General features: G+C 37.8%; 1 protein-coding gene across 5 annotated transcripts in view; it reads right to left on the reverse strand.

The window, feature by feature from the left end:
* Positions 1–7,893: 7,893 nt before the first annotated feature.
* Positions 7,894–23,609, reverse strand: part of b3gat1a (beta-1,3-glucuronyltransferase 1 (glucuronosyltransferase P) a) — a 104,396-nt gene continuing 88,680 nt past the window's right edge. For 4 of the 5 annotated variants that reach the window (XM_027135710.2, XM_027135464.2, XM_047822665.1 and 1 more), the window contains 5 exons: positions 20,494–20,565; positions 19,887–20,401; positions 11,928–12,224; positions 10,047–10,150; positions 7,894–8,364 (listed from right to left, as the gene is read on the reverse strand). In XM_027135710.2, coding sequence (XP_026991511.1) covers positions 10,064–10,150; positions 11,928–12,224; positions 19,887–20,401; positions 20,494–20,565 — 971 coding nt within the window. In that variant the 3' untranslated portion in view covers positions 7,894–8,364; positions 10,047–10,063. The remainder of the gene's footprint in view (positions 8,365–10,046; positions 10,151–11,927; positions 12,225–19,886; positions 20,402–20,493; positions 20,566–23,609) is intronic. The other variant, XM_027135796.2, reaches the window with a different exon arrangement.

The raw sequence follows: 23,609 nt of genomic DNA on the forward strand, positions 1-23,609 counted from the left end.
TTATGAATAGGTTATAACTGCTCTATGTGGACAACTTTCTAAAAGCATTGTATTATTCAGCATTGGTTATTTAAATGTGTATTTTTAAATGTTTCATGTAATTATCAGTACCTGTAGGGGATTACATGGTGATTACAGGGGTTATTATTGCTTCCTCACAGGTGGATTAGCTAATTTCTATTCCTGTGTTTGTGTGGATGCTATGGGGTTTCCTCACGCTGTCCAAAAACATGTAGGTAAGTGGACCGGCTAAGCGGGGGTACAGTACGCACTCTACACCGTGCCGTTTTCCCACTTTTTGATGAGATAGATAGACTCTGTATCTAAATTAAAGCTGACCAAATTGAACCACTTACTCCAGATGAATTAGTGAATGACTCCGTACCACTGTGGAATAATGTTAATTAACATTAACATTTCACTTCCTCATCATACTTAACTGTGAAAGTAATACATCATTCTAGGTCTCGGGTCTATTTCTAAGCCAATCAACTTGGAAAATCTTTTCAGGATGACCACTTTGACTGACACTCATATCCATCCACTGTGTCTGAGCATCACAGTACCTTCCAGGCTTTAGTTAAAAAAATAAAATAAATAAATAAATACTGTAAAGTCTTTTCCACTGGAAAGGCTACAAACTCCTTTATCCAGCCTAAACGATGCTCTTGTGAATTGCTCCACTGTTTACAACGTCTCGGTCTTATTGCAGATTTTTCATCCACCCACTCCCTTTCCTTCTATCATTCTCTGTAGAGTCCTTCAAATTCGGAGTAATCTATTTCTCCAGACGAAACCAACACTCCCAGATCATTTACTTTGATAAGACGTGGCAGAGAAATTTTTGCTCTCCTCCCCAGATTTTAATGTTGACATGAAACCTGACGTTGTCTCTAGTGGAGGATCTCTCAGATTACGATGACACTCTGTTATCCCAGGACTGGATATTACCTCGGGTGAGGACAGCCGATCACCTGTTTGTCTCAGTCACAGCATCGGAGTAGCAAGGATGTAGCGGTCTCTGTATTCTTAGCTGGTTTACCAGAGATTATTCTGTGTGATCGACAGACTGATCAATAATGGCTTATTCAAGAGTTGTACGATCACTAATTAAAGGAATGCTAGAGCATGTTCAACCTTAATTCACCGTTTCTATAGTGTACATAGGATTAGCACAGGCAATTTGGACGTAGAATGGAAAATCGGATTTACTCCGAAAGTCTACAGAACTAGGGCCTGATTATAAGTGGGTATAGAAAAGAATCACCTACTTCATAATAATCATATTTTATTGCTCTGCAGCTTGAAAAGAAAGAAAAGAAAGGTGCAGTTTTTTTGCTTCATCCAAATACATTTACGCTGTGCTTCTAGGGATTGATAAAGCCTTTGAATTTTTTTGGACCCATTTCCTGACCTGTGTCTGTCCACAACTTTATCCCAGAGATCTTTTCATAGTGCCTCGCCACCCATACAGTAGTTGATTGTTTGCTTCAGTTGCATTACCATGGACTAGAGCCAAGGAATAGCTCATTTTATGCTGAGTTATTCAAAATGATCACAAATGATCACAGGTGGAATTCAAATGGCTTGGGTCCGCCATTGAGATGATGATTAGTGGCAGTGGTGGCTCAACTGGTTAAGGTTCTGGGTTGTTGATCGAAGGGTCAGGGTTCAAGGCCTGGCACAGCCAAGCTGCCACTGCTGGGCCCTTGAGCAAGGCCCTCCATCCTCCCTATTCCAGGGGTGCTGTACTATAGCTGCCCCTGCACTCTGACCCCAACCTTCTCAGTTGGGGTATGTGAAGAAAAGAATTCCACTGTGCTGTAATGTATATGTGGCGATAATAAAGGCTTCGATGCCCCTATTCTCTTCTATTCTATTAGCTACACCTGACTGAGTCATTTTTAGAATTGAGTGATACTTTATCCAACTCAGTGGCTCTGATTTTTTCCTGAACTGTTGCTGTGGTATCGTTCACTTGGATGCTATAAGATACACTGAGTCAATACAGCAGGATTAAACAAAAATGGTGTTGTTTATTTCAGGATGAAAAGTACGGTAACAAAATGTGATTTTGAAGAGGGATGATTCTTTCCCTAATGTATATAATGAAATATACACTACATACAGAATAAATACAAAGATCAGCGGTGTGCAGAAAGATTTATTCATTTCAGTTTAATTTTTAACAATGTCACACTACTTCTGGTTCTTGTCACGTGGAGGCTGATTAATGCTGCTGGAGATACATGGGATTGATCTGGAGTGTGTAACTGGCTTTGGACTGCAATCACCACTGCACTCAAATCTCCATCGCTGAACAGTTAACTTAAACAAAAGCGAGTTTGTTAAAACTAGAATGAATTTTGAATCTGGTTCCTCTCGATGTTTTTTCCCTCATATCGTCTCAGGGAGTTTTTTATTTTTTACTCACCACCTCTGGCTTATTCACTAGGAATAAGTTTAAAAATGTTTTACATTGTGTTATTTCTTAAAAGCCTTAAAATATCCATTGTTAAAATTGCTACACAAAATAAAACTGAATTGTATTGAATAGGATATTTTTACACCATCTGGTAGACGAGTTTACTTCGGGTCAGGTTGACTGTGCTGCTGAAAATACATTCATTTTTTCCCCCTTCTGTGGTATAACAGAACAAGGGACAAGCTGTTATTGAAAAATAATCCACTTTGGTGACTCCGCTTTGCATCTGAATAAAATAAACTGCATCATATAAATTCCTTCATCCAACAGGATCTTACACTTGAATACCTTTTCTTATGACTTTGTTTCATTTGTATTAATTCATATGAATCTTTCATGAGATCAGGTTCCATCATGCAAGAAATGATGCACAGAGTTTGCTTGTTTTTTTTTTTTTTTAACTGTTTATTGTTTTTTGGTCATTTTCATCTCTTTCTCACTGAAATGAGCCATGGAGAAAAACAGAAGAACATTTACAAGAGTAACATGCAGGAGAGGCTTTGTGTGTGAGTGTGTGAGCCAGTATAAATACTCTGCCTTAGTGAGATGTTGTTATACTGTGCATTTCTACGAAATATCAGTGACCACAGAGAACATATTTTCAAGTAATGCAAGAATATCATCATGGCTAATGAGTTTATTTTACAAACGCAGGGAAGGTGGGAAAATACGTCAAAACGTCAAGGCAAGAAGTGGTGAAAATATATGTTTTTAACACACCTGGCAACTCAAGAGAAATGCTACAGGGCTACAAAGAAACCGATCCTTATCTTCTATTTCCTCACATGTCAACCGATCTCAGTTTCATCCCGGGTAAAAGGTTTTTATCCGATTCTTTAAGGGGATAAGCGTCATCTTAACTGATATGTCAACACTGTAATCAGGACATAAGCGTGTTAAATAAATATAATAAATAAATAGATCTAGATCAATAAATGCATAAGAAAAAAAAAAAGTCACATTTTTTTTACATTGCAAGGAATGAAATCAGGTGGTTGAAGGGTCTCGATCGAAACAATAACTCGTAAGTAGAATATCGACTTTGAAACATTTCGTTTGTTATTTCAAACGAATCTATATATTTGACTAAAGTAACAATTGTCGATGCGAATCCTGACACATTTCTACACGATTCTTTTTTGATTATGACTCAAAATCGACTCGACTTCTAAAAAAAAAAAAAAGAGGGGGGGGGGTTACAAAGTGACAGAATATATTTCTGTGCTAATGAAGTGTAAGCAGGTACTGTAGGTGATAATAAGAAGACTTTGCAGTGATAAAAATAAATAAATAAATAAATAACATCGGGACCTGCTGGAAATCAATTTTCACAAAGCACTTTGAAGTCGTCAAAGCTTCGGAGAAAACAAAAGGAAGCGCAGATAATTGTCATTAGCATGTGGAGTCAAATTAATGGTGTGTCAAGTGTCTCGGAAAGAAAAAAAAAGCACAGGAAACGTTACAAGCTTCTCAAGTTCTATCCAACTTGATGAAGAGAAATGTATAATCATGCAGCGGCAGGACGGCTTTGGATATGAAGTAGCCGAGATGAGAAGAGGCCGAGTGTCGCTTCAGACACCTGCTCGGGCTGCTCGGGCTTTTGTTCGTGTTTTTGTCGTTTCTGTCGTTCATTACTCAAACGCCTTTCACTGCGAGCTCAAGAGGCTTTTGAAATGCAAAAGGAGTTTTTGAGAATTACACAAAGATATTGTACGTAGAGATGTGTCTTATAAATAACGACAAAAGATGTTCTCTTTCTTGGTGAGGACAAATTTAATGAAAAGATTCGGTTCAGACTAGGGAGTCGTATACGGCATTAAATGTTTGTAGCTAATAAGTGAGCTGTACTGATGAATTATTAATTGTGATTTCTGATCATTTTCTATAACAGCTCTGACTGTCGTGGGCTCTCTTGTGAGAGAACAAGAAGTTTAACAGCAACACTTCATAATAACAGTACATGAATAATCTGCACTAACACCTGAATTAACACTTATGTTAATATCAACTAATGATATTTTAAGGCATGTACTAATCACAAACTGATGAAAAGCTAACCTTATGAAGTCTTTTGAATTCACGCGTGATTAATGGGATGTGGGATGTGGTAGCATAGTGGTTAAGGTGTTGGGCTACCAATCGGAAGGTTGTGAGTTCGATTCCTACGTCCACCAAGCTACCACTGCTGGGCCCCTGAGCAACGCCCTTAAACTTCAATTGCTCAGTTGTATTAAAAAAATGTAAGTCGCTCTGGATAAGGGAGTCTGCTAAATGCTGTAAATGTAAATAACAACCACCTTAAGTCCATGTTAGTATATCAAACATGCTCAATGTAAGCCTAAATCACCTGAAAGTAATCTTATTCACTGTTTTTAAATATTAATAGAAAATAGAAATGCTAAATTCTCACTATTGTGGGTAAACTAGTGCCTCAGGGTTTCACTCACAGCACATACGAGTACTAATGTGAGGTATCAGGCAAACATGTTGAGATAAAATGCTTGGAGTTTATAATTCGTGACTCTTTCTTCATTCGATAAAAAGGATTAAATTAGGATTACATTAGGAAAGTAACCCAGCGCCATCCAGTCATGTTTCTATACGCAGCTGCATATGGCAAATACAATAATGCAAAATTCTGGAAGAGGTTTGATTTAGTTTACCCCTAAATGTTCATTAATACATTAACAAATACACGTGTGCTAACGTGTACGCACAAGGTGTTTGTTATTCACATGTGAATTCATGATTCATGTCAGTTAGCTCTTCATTAGTTTCTGATTAGAACATGCGTCAATGAACTTGTTAGTTCATATTTAAGTATTAAGTATTAAATCAGGTATTAGTTCATTATTATCCATTTGTTGTTATTGTAAAGTGTTATCGGTTAAACTATAAATTGATAAAACTATCACGTCATTCTGTAAAAATAAAAAAAATAAAATGCTGTGAACCACTTCAGGATGTTATTGTAAAAATAATCCACTTCAGAGTGTGAACGCACACTCTTACTTTTCTATAAGAGCAGTCTTTTTATTCCTTACAGATCAACAGTGGATACGACAGTTTTGCTAACTTTGTTTTAAGTGCCTGCTACTTGCTTCCTGTCCTGATTTTCTGCTTATTTCTGGAAATGCACAGGTTAATTAATTGAATTAAGGTCAACCATACAGCAATCTTATTGTCACAAATCTCCAGTAGGCATTTCTGCTACTGGTTTCTGTAGTAATTACGTTGATCAGTGGGATTGCATAACTAATGGAAATTTCTGGAGGGAGATTTGGTGTTTGTATATTAAATTCAGCAGTGAATAAACACTGTAAAACATTTCAAGATGCTTAAAAATAGAAAGTAAATGTACCTGCTGCCTTAAAAATGGGAGTAAACTTCAGTAGAAGTTGAACTTTGTTTCAACTCACAAGTAATCAAGACAATTGGACTTATAAACTTTAGTTCAATATCCAAAACTTTTCCTGAAAGTTCGAGTCAAAGAGAAGAAATAAGTTCACATAACTTAATAATAACAAAATTTTGTCGCTCCAAATTTGCATAAATTTTTTTTAACTTTGGACTCGCCCATATCTAGTCACTAATACTAGCATTAGGTTATAACATTGTGCTCTACACACAAGACACACATAAGCACACACACTTAAGCGTTTTTACTCATGGTAACCCTTCACTTTTCTTAACAGATCATTTTGATACTTTCTAGAGATAGATGCTTAAAAAATGATCGAAATGATTGACCAATTTACGATTTCTTCCTTCCTTTCTTTCTCTCTTGATATCATTTTTGCGGAGGAGTCAGTGAAGTAAAATATCAGTAAAATTTATGAGAAATGCCAAAACGGTTGTATATTAAAGCAAATGCATAGCCCCTGTAAGCAGAATATTAATATTCAATCAATTCATTTAAAGTAAATATTCGATCTCATTCAAGTTTCAGCGATATATGAATATTTAAATGGTCTCGTTTTTTCCCCGACAGATTTGATGAACAGGAAACCACCCGTTAACACCTCTGATAAAATTTAAGCATAATAAAATCACTAACGAGCATTAATTATCATCAGAGTTTGAAGTCAAATTATTATCATGTCAAGCCTGTCTAAAAAAAAAAAAAAAAAACAGGCGAAGCTACTCAACTTCTTATTAAAGATCCCAAATAAGTGCTGAATTCACTTCTTATCCACTTATTAGCTATTCATTAACGTCTAATATAATGTGCAGGTAACTGATTACTAAACTGTGAAAACAGGATCGGAAAAATGCCGGGCGATAACACAGAAATAAACGTTCGTGAGAATAACATTGTCCAGAATGAATGATGTATAAAAAATGATAGCAATTTTACCTTTTTTTTTTTTTTTTTTTTTTTTTTTTAACATGGTCAGGATCTTGTGCTTGATTAGCTATATTTAGCCGAGTACCGTCGGTAGCAGTGAGAAATTGTGCACAGGGACTCATTTCTACCCGTAAAAAGGAGAAGCTTCTGTGGCATGCAGGAAAGATTACAAGCCTTTTTTGTTTTGTTTTTACCCAAAGGCACCGCTGATAACTTTACTAATGCTAACCGCACTGATGTTTTCCGTCTGTTTAGCCTGTTTGTTATTCGGCGTTTATGGTGGCTGTGGACTAGGATCTGAACAAAACTGACATCATTTATGCCATCTTTTCTTATTTTAATATCAGAAAACCAACCGTTTGGAAATGTTAAACAATACTAAGGAGAAGTGCTTTATGAGAATCTTCCTAATACGTTTATACCACAAAGTTTTATTGCAGACCCCACAAAGCTGCCGTTGGGCTAAAATTATCTTTGCATCTCATCTTCGCCTGAGAGGTCTCCTCTCAAAAGTCCATGGCTTATGCGTGGCACGAAATCCAGTTTTACGATGAAGTGATTTTTTTTTATTGTTCTTCAACACTCCCACCCTGTTTTAACAAAACACCTTCACTGAGCACGAGGCTTTCTGCTGTGGCATGTTGATGTCTTTAATCTCACTATATACTCAGTTCTAAATACAGTAGTTACATTGCTTTTTCAAAATGACCACCTCATTTTGAAGCCTATGATTGTTTGTGTAAAGTTTCATATTTACAATACTATAACAGCCAACCACTCCCAAAAAAAAAAAAAAGAAAAAAAAAGAAAAGAAAAAGTGCGGTTCATATTCGTTCATATCCTAGTCATATGAATAGTGCTATATGGTCACTCACTGTGAAATCCAACATGGCAGCTAGGCTCGGGATGTCAGTAAATATCGCAGTGATGCTCCTGGAAACACTTTGAGAACCTGTGTTTTAGTCAAACAGAAAGCAAGAAGTCAGTAGTTCTGAACTAGCAAGAGAGTGAACAAAACAACCCAAAAAGACATCAAATAAAAAGAAGACATCGTGTTAAGTTTAAAAGAAAAAAAAAGAAAAGAAAAACCCATTCCCTTCTATGTATGTTTTTATCTCTGAGAAGAGTTCTGTCTGTGAGTTTGTTCACGTATTTAAAGATCAAGCAGATCGAGCCGATACGTCCTCCGTTGTTCAGCAGGTCTATACCGATCCAGTGTGTCTTTTTTTTTTTTCTTCATGAATACACTCCTGAGTCAGCGATGTCACATCACTTTTCTGTGTGTGTGTCTTGAGAACAAACGTGTAGACGTCCTGCTGTTTCGCTTCCTGTCTATGTTGCAATCATGAACAGCTTTACATACAAAATACCGTGATATTGCCGTGTTGTACCATTCTGTGCTTTGAAAGATATAGTTGTGGTAGTCAATTGATTTCGCTGTACTGAGCAGCAATAAGAAAGCATGTCTGAAGCTTAGGTTCTGAGATGCTGCTCTTTGTTCCTGTAGGGCCTTGAATTATCCAAAAAGTGCCTGAAACACAGTAAACAGCCATAAATCAATAAAAGCCATATTCTACGTTCAACATATCACTGTATTGTTCTGGACTGTGACTACGATCTCACACATAAGTCATCTTTAGCAAATCGCATGCATGAAGTTTACATCTCCACGGGTTGCCAGATGTTTCCAGAGGCATCCTATTAGACTGCGTTCTATTCTTTCCGATCGGATCGTGTACTGACTTACTTGATTCTTAATGTATGTTTCTAAATCATTCATTCATTCATTCATTCATTTTCTACCACTTATCCGAACTTCTCGGGTCACGGGGAGCCTGTGCCTATCTCAGGCGTCATCGGGCATCAAGGCAGGATACACACTGGACGGAGTGCCAACCCATCGCAGGGCACACACACACACTCTCATTCACTCACACACTCACACACACACACACACACACACTCATTCACTCGCACACACACACTACGGACAATTTTCCAGAGATGCCAATTAACCTACCATGCATGTCTTTGTACCGGGGGAGGAAACCGGAGTACCCGGTGGAAACCCCCGAGGCACGTGGAGAACATGCAAACTCCACACACACAAGGCGGAGGCGGGAATCGAACCCCCCCAACCCTGTAGGTGTGAGGCAAACGTGCTAACCACTAAGCCACCATGCCCCCTGTTTCTAAATCAGGATAATTAAATTATAGTGTGTGATCATAATGTATATCTTTTATATATGTATATTTTTTTTTAACACTGACAGTATCACTGTGCCATAATATGCACTATTCCAGTTTCAAAATATTTCCAATACGTACGTTAATACCATGTGAAATATAATCACATGTCCAATATCATAACATGTGCAATATCACATGTATTTAAAATACATTTTGTACATATAGGATAGTTCATTGAAATTTATTTTTCTTGTAATCTGAAGCAGTCTCTGGCAAAAAAAAAAGCTGCTACTTGGTGTATTTAATAAGTAGCATGCGTATGACTGATACCAAAGCAGATATTTGAAAAATGATAAATGGATGCATTTAAAAAGTTTTATATTGTTGTGGGAATATTCTAGTGCCTCGCTGACTGCTTGGATACCATGTTGTAAATGTGACACAAACATCCAAACACATCCATACTCCCCAACACACACACACACACACACACACACACACACACACACACACACACACACACACACACACACACACACACGCGCGCACACACAAATAATCCTCTAACTGCTGTTATATGGCCTATATTTGCATACAGCAACAAGATTGGCTTTAATGATTTATGACGCGATAACACCTTTCTCTCACGTGTCCCGTAACTCTATACTAGATTTTAAAATCCGACTTAACATATTAAAATCTTTGGTCATTTTTTTATTCCTAATAGTTCAAAGTATATTCATATCATCATGTTCATATTCTTATTTATATCAGACATTCAGAATCTATATCGGGGTTTTTATATGTTCTATAGATCTTTATTGACAGTGACAGTTACTATTTTTATTGTAATTCAATTCTTATTCAAATGTCAATTCTTTCCATTCTTAGTCAAATATTTTTTCTACAGAATAAAATTTTTGACACGGCCAGTCTGACATCGTATGCTTGTCTGTGACCGATAAAATTGTAATTTGTATTTGAACACATTGTGTGTGTTTGTGTGTTTTGTTGTCTACGTACCATTGTTGAAGAGGATGTCAGATCTCCATATTTGGATCTGAGAAGCCTTTCTTGCCTTCGTTCACCAAGACAGGTTTTTCTGTCCTTGTGTGCCACACGAGAATCTGCATAAATGTATCACAAAATGAAAAGCATTATTTATCTAACAAACAAACAACAACAACAACAACAACATCTGCTCTTGTGCATCTGCAGGGTTTAAACTTTCACGATGTTCACAGCTGCTCATGTGTGATGTGTTTCTCTAACACTGAATTCTCAGTGCTGTAGTGCACTTGGTGCCACTTGTGCGTCTACACACACACAAACACGTATACACACTCACACACATGCAGAGCTCTCAGCAGAGGTGTACCAGCTGCAGACTTTTCCGAACCGAACACTGCGATAAACACAGCGCAGTCGAATAAATGCTTTTCAAACTAGATTTCAAGTCTACTCGGTGTCCATCAACGATAAAAAAAATAATATGTAATATATGCACCACCACGGTGCCTAATAACTATTATAAATATGTAGCATCATGCTCCCTGATCACACCTGTAAATATGCACCACCATGCTTCCTATGAAACACTTGTTATTGTGCTGCAAAATAAGCAGGATGCAGCGTTCTAGCCAGGAAACCGCTAATAATGTTTGCTTAGACGTAGACGGCCGTTCATGCTGATTTTTCATAAAGGATAAGATAAACCTCCCCTTTCTTGTGTGTGTGTGTGTGTGTGTGTGTGTGTGTGTGTGTGTGTGTGTGTGTGTGTGTGTGTGTGTGTTTTATAATATTGCAACTCCCTTGTATTTAATAGGTTTACATTTGCTCTTGGATATTTATTTTAGGGTTGTACTGTATATAAAGTACCGTATACAGTATAATATAAGAAATGATGACTTATACAATATTATAAACGTTTATAAACAAGTCGAGACTGATGAATATAAAGCAATAGGAACTCAAAGACTGATTTCTGGATCGTGTTTGTGTGAAGTGGTCTGAAATGTCACCGCAGCTACTGCAAACTGTTCCATGGAGGAAAAACAGTCGTTAACGATGCATCCTTTTTTCAGTACATACTCCTTTTTTTTTAGCATCTTATGAATTTCCAGCAAGCTCAGGTTGAGTTCGTCTGGGGTCGATCGGCAAAGTGAAAAATGCATACTATATGTTTTAATACACACATACACACGACAAACAAACACACGTAAGGTTACTTCGCTTTACTGATACGACCTCTTATACAAAATACGAACGTCCGTGGACTATTTACTACAGTGTACGAAATAATATTGCTGTACGTTTTATTATATATATACATAGATATTGAATTTATTGATTGAAAGTACTGTAAGTTTTAATGCTTTGATATATTCAGCTTTGTCAAGTCTTAGTAAAGGTTGCCAAATCATAAATTTATCATCAAGCCTACCAGGCAAATGAAAGCTCCAGTGTGTTGCCCAATCTCATGTTTTATTTCCCTTGAAACTGACTGGATGTGTTAGCTGACTCTAACAATGCTAGCTAATGAAACGCAATAACATATGGCGAGCTAATTAGCTAGTAAAGTGCATTAATAAAGATTAAGGGAAACACATCCTACACTTCAAAGCAAAGTTTCTAATGTGGAAAGCCTACATTGTGTTTACAGTGTTGATATTAATAAATAAATAAATAAATAAATAAATCAGGACTCTGGCCTTTTCTTTTTGTGGGTGTTTTTCCAGCCAGTCCTGAATAACCAAGGTGACTCATTTCACCACCATTCTGCTGCTGTTCTTATAGTGTTTGCTATGTCAATATGCATAGCATAAATCAATACACCAGGAAAATGGGCCGTTTTTTCCGATTTTATAGTACCCCGATCCCACGACACACGTTGTGTTTGCTAACCTTAGTGCAATTAGCTGCTTTCGGTTCCAGATCGTTGAGAGTGACGAGTTCTCGGAGCAGGCTGCTCTCCTGGTAGCCCGCCTTGACCCCCCGCAGTTTGAAATAGGCTTGTGGTTTGAACAGGATGAGCCGCAAGTTGATGGCGAATCCTGCCATGTCAATACCAAAAGGACGGTGAGGATCGAACACTGTTTTAAATCCGTACACTTTACCAGCAGCGTTGACTTTCAGGGATTCGTAACGCAAACCTCCAACAAAAGCTACGGGCCAAACGGACACCATACGCGTAGAGCGCATCTGCAGAGACAGAGACACAAAGTTAATCAGTGTGTACACTATTAATGCAGTAAAACGTCACAATCATCTTTTCAATTTTCTCCTTTACACTACTTTAAGGATCCGACTAGAATGATATCATATATCACAAATATATACATCATAAATATTTTTTTTCCAGGGCTGTCAAATAATCAAAATAATGAAAACAGATTAATCACATTCTGTAGTTAGAGAGACTTCTACAGATTTGACCTTTGCGAAAAGAGTTGCACAAGTTCAGCAGTATTTGTTAGACTGTGTTGAAAATGTGGCTTATGATTTTTGAGCTTTTGGTATTTTGGGTCAAATGTGCCATCATAAGACGTTGAAAAGAAAACTCCTAGGATCAGAGCGGAAATGTTGATACAAGAAGATTATTACTCCAGTGTTGATACAGTCTGTTCTGGATATCTGGACCAAAAGACCATTCATTCATTCATTCATTCATTCATTCATTCATTCATTTTCTACCGCTTATCCGAACTTCTCGGGTCACGGGATCTCAGGCGTCATCGAGCATCAAGGCAGGATACACCCTGGACAGAGTGCCAACCCATCGCAGGGCACACACACACACACTCTCATTCACTCACGCAATCACACACTACGGACAATTTTCCAGAGATGCCAATCAACCTACCATGCATGTCTTTGGACCGGGGGAGGAAACCGGAGTACCCGGAGGAAACCCCCGAGGCACGTGGAGAACATGCAAACTCCACACACACAAGGCGGAGGTGGGAATCGAACCCCCAACCCTGGAGGTGTGAGGAGAACGTGCTAACCACTAAGCCACCGTACCAAAAGACCAAAAGATTATAAAAACAAATGAAATACAAAACGTTCTTGGATCAATTATTTAGCCGTGTGACTCTGTACTTTTGGTGCTTGTTTGATTTTCATGCTATTTTTGTTGTTTTTCTGTCCATGAGTGAAAGTGTTTTTTTTTTTGCAAGACCCTCCCAGAAAACGTGACCTATGTTCAGTGTCTTATGGTGTTGTAATCCATCCACGCTCTGTGGTCTGACATGCTTTTCTGCTCAACACTGTTGTACAGAGTGATACTTTCTCTCTGTAACTCCAGTTCTTAGCTGCCTGCAGTGTAACCCAACAGTGTGTTCTGCTTTGTTATTTAAGCTACTTGTATACTTCCTGTCAGCTCAACCAGTCTGGCTATTGTCCTTTGACCTTTCTCATCAACAAAGGATTTTGCTGCCACTCACTATCTGAGATATCCAGGGTGTTAGCATGATGTGTTTAGTACAATTGTTTTTTTTTTTTTTAATGATCATCAGATGAACTTATCAAGTTCTGCATTTGACCCAAATTAGGTCATGCTTACATCAAGGGAAAATATCAGAAATAGGTTTTCTCTGTGTTATAAGTATATTTAAGGGTATTTGAGACATACAAATGACTAAAAATGTGACTAGACTTGGTGGTAAGGGCAATCTCGTCTACATCGTTGGTGTCAATTTCTACTCTAATAAGTGTTGTGAAAAGCCCAGGAGATCAGCGGTTTCTCAAACACTCCAACTAACCTCTCCCATCACATTTTCCCTATTCTGACGTCTCATTTGAATATTAACAGAAGCTTTACATGATTTTCTGCATCGTACTGCTGAGACATGATTGGTTGATTGAATAATTGCATGAATGTGCAGGTACAGAGGTGTTCCTGATAGGGTCAGTGAGTGTATATTACGGTTTGTTCAGACATTTTTTGTTTTTATTTTCCAGTCAAAAAAGAAATTCCCCCCTTTTTCTTTATGTGCTACTGAGGTCTCCCGCTCTAAACCATTTTCTCCCTAATGGTTGGAGTGGGCAGCCTGTGCACAGAGCCTATTAGAGACATCCAGGCAGTCTGTATGCCCTGATCTCTGAGGACTGGTGAGACAGACAGACCTCACAGACAGATAAAGTGGCACGACTGGACGTAAGCGGGTATCAGACCGAGAAAGAAAAAGAGGCTTTAATCTTTACTGCATCCTCCTTGCTCCTCACTCACTTCCTCTATCCACCGTGTGCTACACAACACGAGTGGGTCACATCATGAAAGGAATCAGGCTAATGAATGGTAAAAGTGGAGCTCGGAGCACTGTAGTTGCTCTGTGCTTGCATCTACTCCACCAGCCAGAAGTACCTGAAAGCTTTTCTAAAAGGAGTGAGAAACTCTTTTTTTATTTTTTATTTTTTCCCAACCATATTCAACAGAAAGCCGGTGCTTGTATCAGTCATATAAATGGGACATCTGGCTCACATCCCACAACTATTTATCTCTAATTCTATAATCTATTCTCCATTAACTTAACTGTGTGAGGATCATTTTGCAATTCATTTTTGCAAAAAAAAAAAATCACACTGTACTTGGCACTTGGTGTCATTTAGAGAAAATAAAATTCCCCTTATATAATTTCTATAAAAAAGTATTTACTGGAATACTGTATAGAGTACAGCTACATCCAGGACAGTCCCAGGGGAAGGCTCTCAGCGGCAAGCTGGCCTAGTTTACTGTACAGCATTTTTTTTTTTCTGTTTTGGTCTTTCTTTAAGCTGTGTTTGCTTTCTGCTGTGTTGACGAGATGAGAGATGAGAGAGATCTGATGAGGCAGAATTGCACATCTGAAGTCAGGACAGTCTAAAGGGAGATTTGGGTTGGGTTATACTTGAATCTGACAGACTGAGTGAGTTGGGGATCGTGCTCATGTCAGAGAGGTAGCGAGGTAGTGAACTCTGAAGACAGTCATCAGAAACAGACTAGCACTCAAGGGGATTGATGAGTTTTCAGCTTTCGACTCCGACTCCCGGTTTGAGCCTGATAGCGTAGCTGTTTTTATTCTGACTACAAATTGATGAGGAATTGACGGAATTATGTTGCTGAATGACGCCGCTGCCGCTACAACACAGAGATGCTCTACTTTGATTTTCACATAGATTGAGTAGGACATCAAGAGTACATGTCCTCTGGGAATGATAGAATGATGAGAGAACTACTGTCTGAATTCCTATAAAGGTTATGAATTCATAAACCCCTCTTTTTTTTCTACTTGATCTGACTGGGTGTAAATCTACCAGTCAGGCAGCTTGTTGAGTGTTTGGTCCTCTTCTACATGCATGATGGACACTCAGCTGAAAAGCAGCTTCTGCTCTTGTGAGTCAATTCCATCACTGTAAATGATTCCACATGGACTTGCAGTTTATATCCCATTGGTGAGTAGAGGATCTTAGATTTTAGAGATTCATATGAGAAGTTTCCTTATTATTTACTTATATAATAATTAACTATAATAATAAAAATAGCTTTAGTGGTTAAATGTGGTAAAACAGCAACCTGTAAACAAACCTTTTTTAAACAAACATTAAAAAAAAAAAAAAAGGTTTTGCTTGGTTAATGTTTTCATATACCTTAAGCAATGGTACATTTTTACGTATTTTAGAAAGCCCACCCGATACCACAGCTTTAAGCTGGTTATTTGGGCATGGAGAACATATTCAAAACCACACACTTTAACTCCACATCCGATGTGTTCCGGTTAAAAATAAAAACTCTGTACAGGAACACATCCCTGTTGTGCATCACTGTCTACTAGTGTCAGAACGAGCCGGAAACAACGATTGTTCTTCACGGTTGTGGCCATTTATTTGCAGAGACACCACCAGCCTTGTTCTATTTTAGGAAAATTCAACACTTCAGGCCTAAACTTGCCTTTCCATTTACGCTTACACATCACCCATGGATGCTTCAACCTCTGTCGCAACAGTGCTTTAAGCATCATTTATATATATATATATATATAAATATTGTATAGTTATTAGAAGGAAAAATGTGGCTTGAAGGCATTGATTTGTGTGTGTTTTTTTAGGTAATTGATCTAATAGTTCTTCTTGTTGCTTACTGCTGTTGTTTTGCCAGGATGAGAATGTAGTGAATGAGCAAAAAGGGAGAGAAGAGTAAACAACAGAAACATGACTGAAGATGACAACGGATACAGGCGAGATATAAAAGAGGAGAAGTGGAGTTGAGTGGCAGACAGAACACAGAGACAGAAGCCCATTGAAGCTTCCAAGAGCAAGGATGAGATCTGTGTATACACAATAGTTCCTCACTACATACTGTCGTGAATTTGTTAGGGTTTTAAGAGGTGTGCGAAGGCTACAAAGAGTGCCAACAATGTAGGAGCAGTAATATAAAATATTACGGATTATATGCAGGAAGTGCGATTAAAAATACTCTTTCCGTTTATCTTTGTATACTGTGTTGTCATTCAGGGGTTGCCAGACATTTTGGTCGAATAACACCACAATGAAACTGGGTTCTGTTTCTCTTAAAAATTTTCCACACTATCGCGTTTTCCTTCCAAACAATCCACCGTCACGATTGTCGTCATGAGCTGTCATGAGTGCCTCAAATCAAAATCTCCGACCTTACGTTCCAAAGTATTTCATAATCTAGTTCAATCAGAAGAACCCAGGTCCTGTTAAATATGGCAGGTTTAAAGGCTGCATGAGAAGTTTTGGATCATGAGCTTGGATTGTGATCTTTTCATCACTTTGGTAGATGATCTGGAATCTGGTTTGTGATACCTTCACAAAAAAAAGTAAAGAAAAGGTGGGCTGTGATCCCGTCACTCCTGCTCTGTGGTGGTTGTTGGGTTTTTTCTCCCATAGACAGCTCTCTGAGCTTCACTCTTCACTGAAACTAAAGGCTAAAAGAGTAGATGAGTAGATGTTCGGAGCTGTTTATTGTTGAAACCATCAAACTAACAAGACACACCTTGATCACAGCAAAAACACCTGTCAATCATCTGTCCTGATTTATTATACAAAAACCAGATGATCTGATGCAAAATATGCCATCTTCTATGTTGTTGATTATATATGCATAAAAATACCAGGAAATAAAATTCTGAAATTCACATCTTTCTTCTTGATTTCATCTTTTGATCTTAAACACAAGTGTCTTCCGTCCACAAAATGTGCATTATTAAGCAGAGGTGCAGACAGCACAAACCACCTGCATGTCAATAGCATCTTGATTGACAGGTGTAGTCAGGTTTCTGTGTCTTTTTCAGTTGACATTTAATGACATTTTTCACAAAACTGCCAAATCAATATATTTATCATCCACTGTAGTAAAAAAAAAAGTGACGTTAAATGTTTCTTTGTGATACTGAACAATCTAATTTGTTACTGTATGATACCGTGGTGTTTTGATACGACACGTTTAGGATTTGAATATGTGCCCTGAGTTTAATCTTTTAATTGATTTTAAAATATGCAGATGGATTAAGTCTAGCTGGATTAAGTATAATACCTAAATCTCAAGGGCACAGTGTTTAGACCATCCATTCAGCCTCTATGTAGCATATTACAGAAAATAAATATTTTAACCAAACAATGACACATTAGCTGTTTACCCAAGCTTTTGACAGATGTGCAGGGTTGCCATGTCTCAACATCAATCCCCATATCCTCTTTGAACTGAGACAAAGAGAAAGCTGGTTTGTCTGCATTTTATAATGAAAAGCCAGCTGTATTATGCAGTCTGCTGAATGTATTGTTTGATATGTAGATGTATCCAATCTAAAGCCTTGTATCAAACAAAAAGATATGGTACTCTGTATAATTACAAAAACTTTGTTTGTTTTAATCTTTATCATGATTGAAAGAAACAGAGAAAAAACAGAGAAATAGAGATAAAACTGGAAAACTCCTTCTTCTTCTTCTTCTTCTTCTTCTTCTTCTTCTTCTTCTTCTTCTTCTTCTTCTTCTTCTTCTTCAGCAGCAGCAGTTCAGTTTTGTTTATAGAAGCCCTGACAACCTTATGAGCTAAGTATGTTTCATATTACCCAGAGTTGTAGGAGGAAGAAAGGATGAGAGGTTAAAAATAGAGGCGATCTGTAAATAAATCTCTGTATATAGACCGCCTACATAAGCAGATTTAATAAAAGCTCTGTAATTAATACAGCCGAATCCTGGTGTTGTGTTCTAGCGGCAGAAAATTCATAATTCATGAAGGGGGACAAGGAGAGCAAAAGAGAGAGAGAGAGAGAGAGAGAGAGAGAGAGAGAGAGAGAGAGAGAGAGAGAGAGAGAGAGAGGGTTGTTCAACATTTTGCTAATTTATGTGATGTCACTACAACACTAACTTGTTCGAGATAGTGAGATGTTTGTGAAAAACCTATTTCATGCTAGCTCAGTAACAAGCAAATCATCGAAAAAAAAAGGATGGGTGTAATTCTAATCAAACAGATATTATGATACAAACAAAGCTGAAATGGAAAGAATGAAATATGCATTAATCTATACTTTAATCAATCGATTAATAATTATCAATTGATAATTATTATATAATACAAATACATATTTTAACGGGTAATTGTTCTACATAGACTTTTCTGCATGCTTGGAATGGACACTGAAATATCTACTGGAATTACTTCATATTTTTTGTATGATGGTTGACACTGTTATCCAGAGCAAGGGATTTTGGGACACAGATTCTTAGTGTGTAATATAAGTAGACAAATTGAGATTGTGATTTGATTTGTTCTGAAGCACAATTTCTAGATCAGTAGGAAACGTACAAAAAAGTGCTTCATTCACATAGCATTGCTGAGAGTCCATGCTTCTTTTAGCGCACACGTACAGTATGTGTGAAAACTGTGAGATATTATAAACGGTGCAGCCATTTTCTTACAAAATGCACACAGGACTTGTGGGATCATTTCTCTCTTTCTCTCATTAGCAAAAGGCTTTTACCAAGCGTATGTAATGAGAAAGCGGCATTTAACATCAGGTGAAGAACCAGGCTATAGACTTTAACGCCTGTAATGATCGGTAAGTGAACCGAGAAAAAGACGAAAAGAAGTCTCAAAAAGTTTATCTAGTAAGAGGCTCTGAAAGGAACACATGTCTGAATCTCCATTAGGACTATGGGTGTTCCTAAGAGGTAATGACAGTGTCACCTATACAAAGGAAGCACATACGTCACCCATAGCTACCCTGTCATCTGATCAATATAGTCCTGCTGTCAAGGTGGAAAAGTCCACATGCAGATTTAGATTTAGTTTACTTCTGGATGTTGAGGACTTTATACTTGCTTCCATTTCATGCATGTCGATCTGAATTAGCGCAGGAGTTAAATAAATACAGTATTTTCCGCACTATAAGGCGCACCTAAGAGCCTTGAGAGGGACCGGACTCAAAAGGGAACATTATCATCATTTGGGTGACAATAGAAAGTGTGATTATAAATTGGTATAAACACCATAAGTGTGTTACTGTGAATAATGCTCTTTCTACAATTCTATACACTTCAAAGCTTTGTATTTATTAGGTGGTTGTTGTCCTAAGAGACCAATAAGTCTTGGTTCCTCTTGTAGTGTAGACTTTCTACCTTTCAATGGTTAATTTTAGCTTACCAACTAAGGGTTTTATATATTTTATATAAATGACATAGCAGGCTGCTTGGTGGTCCAGCCTCAAGATCCTGTGCTTTCATTGCCATGGTCTGGGTTTAAATTCCTCAGGAAGGGAATTGCACATAAATCCTGTGCCAAATACAATATGTGGACGATATGATCGGCAGCCGAAAGACCCACAAATAACATGACAAAACAGGTTGTATTTTTCAACTTACCTCTTCAAAGAGCTCCAAGCTGTAGGTGTTATCATCATCACCGAAGTAGACGATGCCTGTTTGAGTGCTGTTGGGGCTGAAGGTCTCCCGTAACCACCGGAGAGCCAGGTTCCTCTGCATGGTTCCCCGTGGGATTCTGGGATCCCGTGCATCTCCTCGTAGCTTGTAGTTCCGAGGAGTCTCGACGTTTAGATGTGTGTAGTTGAGGCCTGTCTCCCTCAGCAGACGCGTGACCAGCGGCGTCCTCCTCTGTGCATCCTCCACCAGGATCCAATGCAGGTTGGGGATGTGCAGGAAGGTGTTGGCGAGCCGAGTAAGCTCAGCTTTCTGCACCGGCCGGCTGTAAGTTGGTGTGATTACATGGATGGTGGGCAGGGTGTCGGACCATGGAGGCGGCCGTGTGTACACATACTCGGTGCGCACAACCTCCACTATGTCCTTATCAGAGGAGCAGAACTCCTTTGAGTCGCTTGTTTGGCTTCCTGCATCGCGTCTGCCTTCACCAGTTCCATCATCTACAGGAACAGAGAAAAAGAATTCAGGCATTAGCACGCCCCGGAGCTGCTCTCACTATTTCTGACACATGCCAAGATCCCAAGAGGAGTACCTGACAGGCGATGCCGTTGGACCATTAGCCGCTCGGGTATGATAAAGATCTCTTTAACTAGATGGTGACAAGCTGGAAAGAGTGAAAGTATTCAATGTAAGAGGGCAACACCCTCAATCTCAGACCTGATGCAAGTCGTCACATTTTCACCAGTAAAGCTTTTGGAAAGCACTGTCTTAGCATTCAAGCTCAGGAGTAGAGTTGGATGACTTGAACAAATATAATCATTTACACACTCAATGATCCTAAACATGAGATCTGTCTTGCTTAGTGATTAATTTATATTTTAATTAAACATATTAACTAAAAAATGACACAGAAAGGTTAAATATAAGCAATTAGTCGTAAATCTAACCCAAATGATGTGCACTCTGGTGTTTGTTAGCAATAGGAAGTAGGGCGCAGGTTTAACTAACATAATGTAATGCAATAAAACTTTGGCAATATCAAATTTTATAGAATTGACATTAATAAAATAACCACGTCAGTGAGTAGAGATGAAATCCAAAAGTATAGTAACAGCAAGTCCAATTCAATAGATGAATATGGAATGAAACACCAAAATTTCAGCTTTCATTTCTTGATATTTCTACCTAGAAATGTTAAACAACAGAAAAATGAAGAACATGGCACTATTTTTAAACCCAGCCATTTTCATTAAGATTAAAATTGGGATATGTGACTGACAGGTGGTTCACGTTACCTAGGTGTGTCCTGCAAGACAGATTCATTAAATAATTAATAGCTCAGAATGTTTACTCTTGGACAGAGCCCTAGGTTTCACCTGTAAATACTGCACTTACTATTAAAAAGGATAAACCAACATGAAGACCAAAGAGCTGTGGGGATAAAGGCGAGTCTTTTTGAATCTTATAAAAGAGGAAAAACATGTCAGAGGCATGTTGTAAAAGCACTGGGCATAGCCAGTATCACAAAATCCAGACAGTGAACAGGTCAGGCAACAGGAAAACAACAGCAGCTGATTATATAAGTATTGTTAGAACTGTTAAGATAAATCCAACCACCACATGGCAGGGGTGAAGGCATCACATTGCATCTTTTGAAAGTAATAGAATCAATAGAGAACTTAGAGAACTATAGTCTAAATACTATAAGATGCAAACCACTCATCAGCAGTAAGAGTAAGAAGACCAGATTAGAATTTACAAAGAATTAAAGAGATGAGCCACAGAAGGTCTGAAATCAAGAAGAACCTCTACTAAAATTATGGAATTTGTTTATAATTGAAAACATACATGCTCATCTGCGAAACATGGTGGTGGTAGTGTTGTGTCTTGGCATTGCATGGGTGATCTGTAATATTCTCATTAATCTTGATGCTGATCATAATGGTAGGATCAGAATCAGTTCAGACGTCTACAGAAACATTTTGTCTTCCAATTTTGAGAGAAATGCATCCAATCTAATTAGGAGAAACTTCATCAGGCAGCAAGACGATGACCCAAAACACATTGGTCACACAACAAATGACTTCATCAGGGAAAAAAGCAGAAGGCTTGAGACTGGCCAAGTCAATCACTGGACCTGAACCCAATCGAGCATTGCACCTCCTGAAGAGGAGCATGAATGGAGAACCTGCACAAAACAAAGGACAACTAAAAGAAACTTGAAAAAGAAAAGCTCTACAAAAGAAGAACACAACGTTTTTTTTGACGTCACTGGACCACCAGCTTGATGCACTTATTGCAAGCAAGCAATATGCACCCAAGTTTTATATGTTAATTACTTCCATTAATTTAAAAACTTTTAGTTTAACACTTTTCCTTAACAAAACGTTTGTGGCTTGCCATATAATGCGGCAAGTTCTTTAACACATCGTGATACACATATCAGGAAATGAAAGCTGAACTTCTTAGCTGTAATTTCCCATTAATTTGATCTTAAACCCATGAACTTCTGAGCTTAAACCCATATTATATTTCCAGTACAGAGCGAAAAAAATGCCGTTGCAATACTTTCAGAGATAACTGTATTGTTTTCAGCATGAAAATCTCCACCTATCATACTGTACATTCTACTCCTCACACACACTTCGCTGCCTATAAAGAAGAAAAGGTTAATCAGAAATTTAAAATCAGTGTTTAGCATCATCCGTCTTAATGCATGAAGAGTAGTTGTATTTTTTAGAACACTGACATCATCCTGCATTGTCATCAGAGTTATACAGTATGACATAAGTACACAAGGTGTCTAAGTGTACTGCATATGAGTAACCTGATGTGCTGTTCGTTGGAAGCATGGAATATTCTGGAATTATTCAGGAGATGAAACTATAATGGTGCAGCATGTCTGAGTGTTAGCAACTGCTTCTGTTTGAAACGTAGGACAGAATGACAAATCAGTATGGACAGCAGCGGAGCTGACCCGAGACCTGAACCAGAAATCTGATAACCGGCTCTGATAACACAAGAGATTAAAATGTTTCAGAGTACTTTGGCTACTACAGTTCAAGGTACTAAAGAGATTTGCCTGATGACTTTCGCCATGAACAAGTTTAGATTTCAGTCAGGTAAATGAGTAAAGAGTTGGAGATTGCTGTCAAAGTAGAGCAAATATCAGCAAGTTTTATTGAGACTGAATGAAAGAAACTGCAAAAAAAAAGAAAAAAAGAAAATGTTGTGAGGAAATTGAGAAATATCTGTATCACCGATCTCGTTCAAAACGTCAATAGCACTGTTCACTTTAGAGCCTTTCCAAAATTTTGCTGGGACATAAAAAACATACATATATAAATATATATTTTTTGTTGCAGGTCTAAATGACGTACTTTAAAAAGAATAAACTGGAGATTAAAAAGACCATTGAATATATACTATTATTAATGATTATTAATTCTTCATTCTATAGATAGAAGAAATAGAAGAAACCTTTTCAGTCATAAATACCTAGTTCTTTACTTTAATAAATACAGATTTTATATCGATACATATTAAAATTATGTTAAAAGAGATCATAACAAGCTGACGTTAGCAGTGCGCTTAAGTCAAGGGGGAAATCGAGGACCGTCTATTGAGCATTTGAATGGAGCAGGAGTTTACTGATAGTGTGTGATTAATGTACAAACTGTAGAAAGGAAAATAACCAGTTGAATATTT

Source organism: Tachysurus fulvidraco, chromosome 13, assembly GCF_022655615.1.
Source record: "Tachysurus fulvidraco isolate hzauxx_2018 chromosome 13, HZAU_PFXX_2.0, whole genome shotgun sequence".
In the NCBI taxonomy this organism is placed as follows: Eukaryota; Metazoa; Chordata; class Actinopteri; order Siluriformes; family Bagridae; genus Tachysurus; species Tachysurus fulvidraco.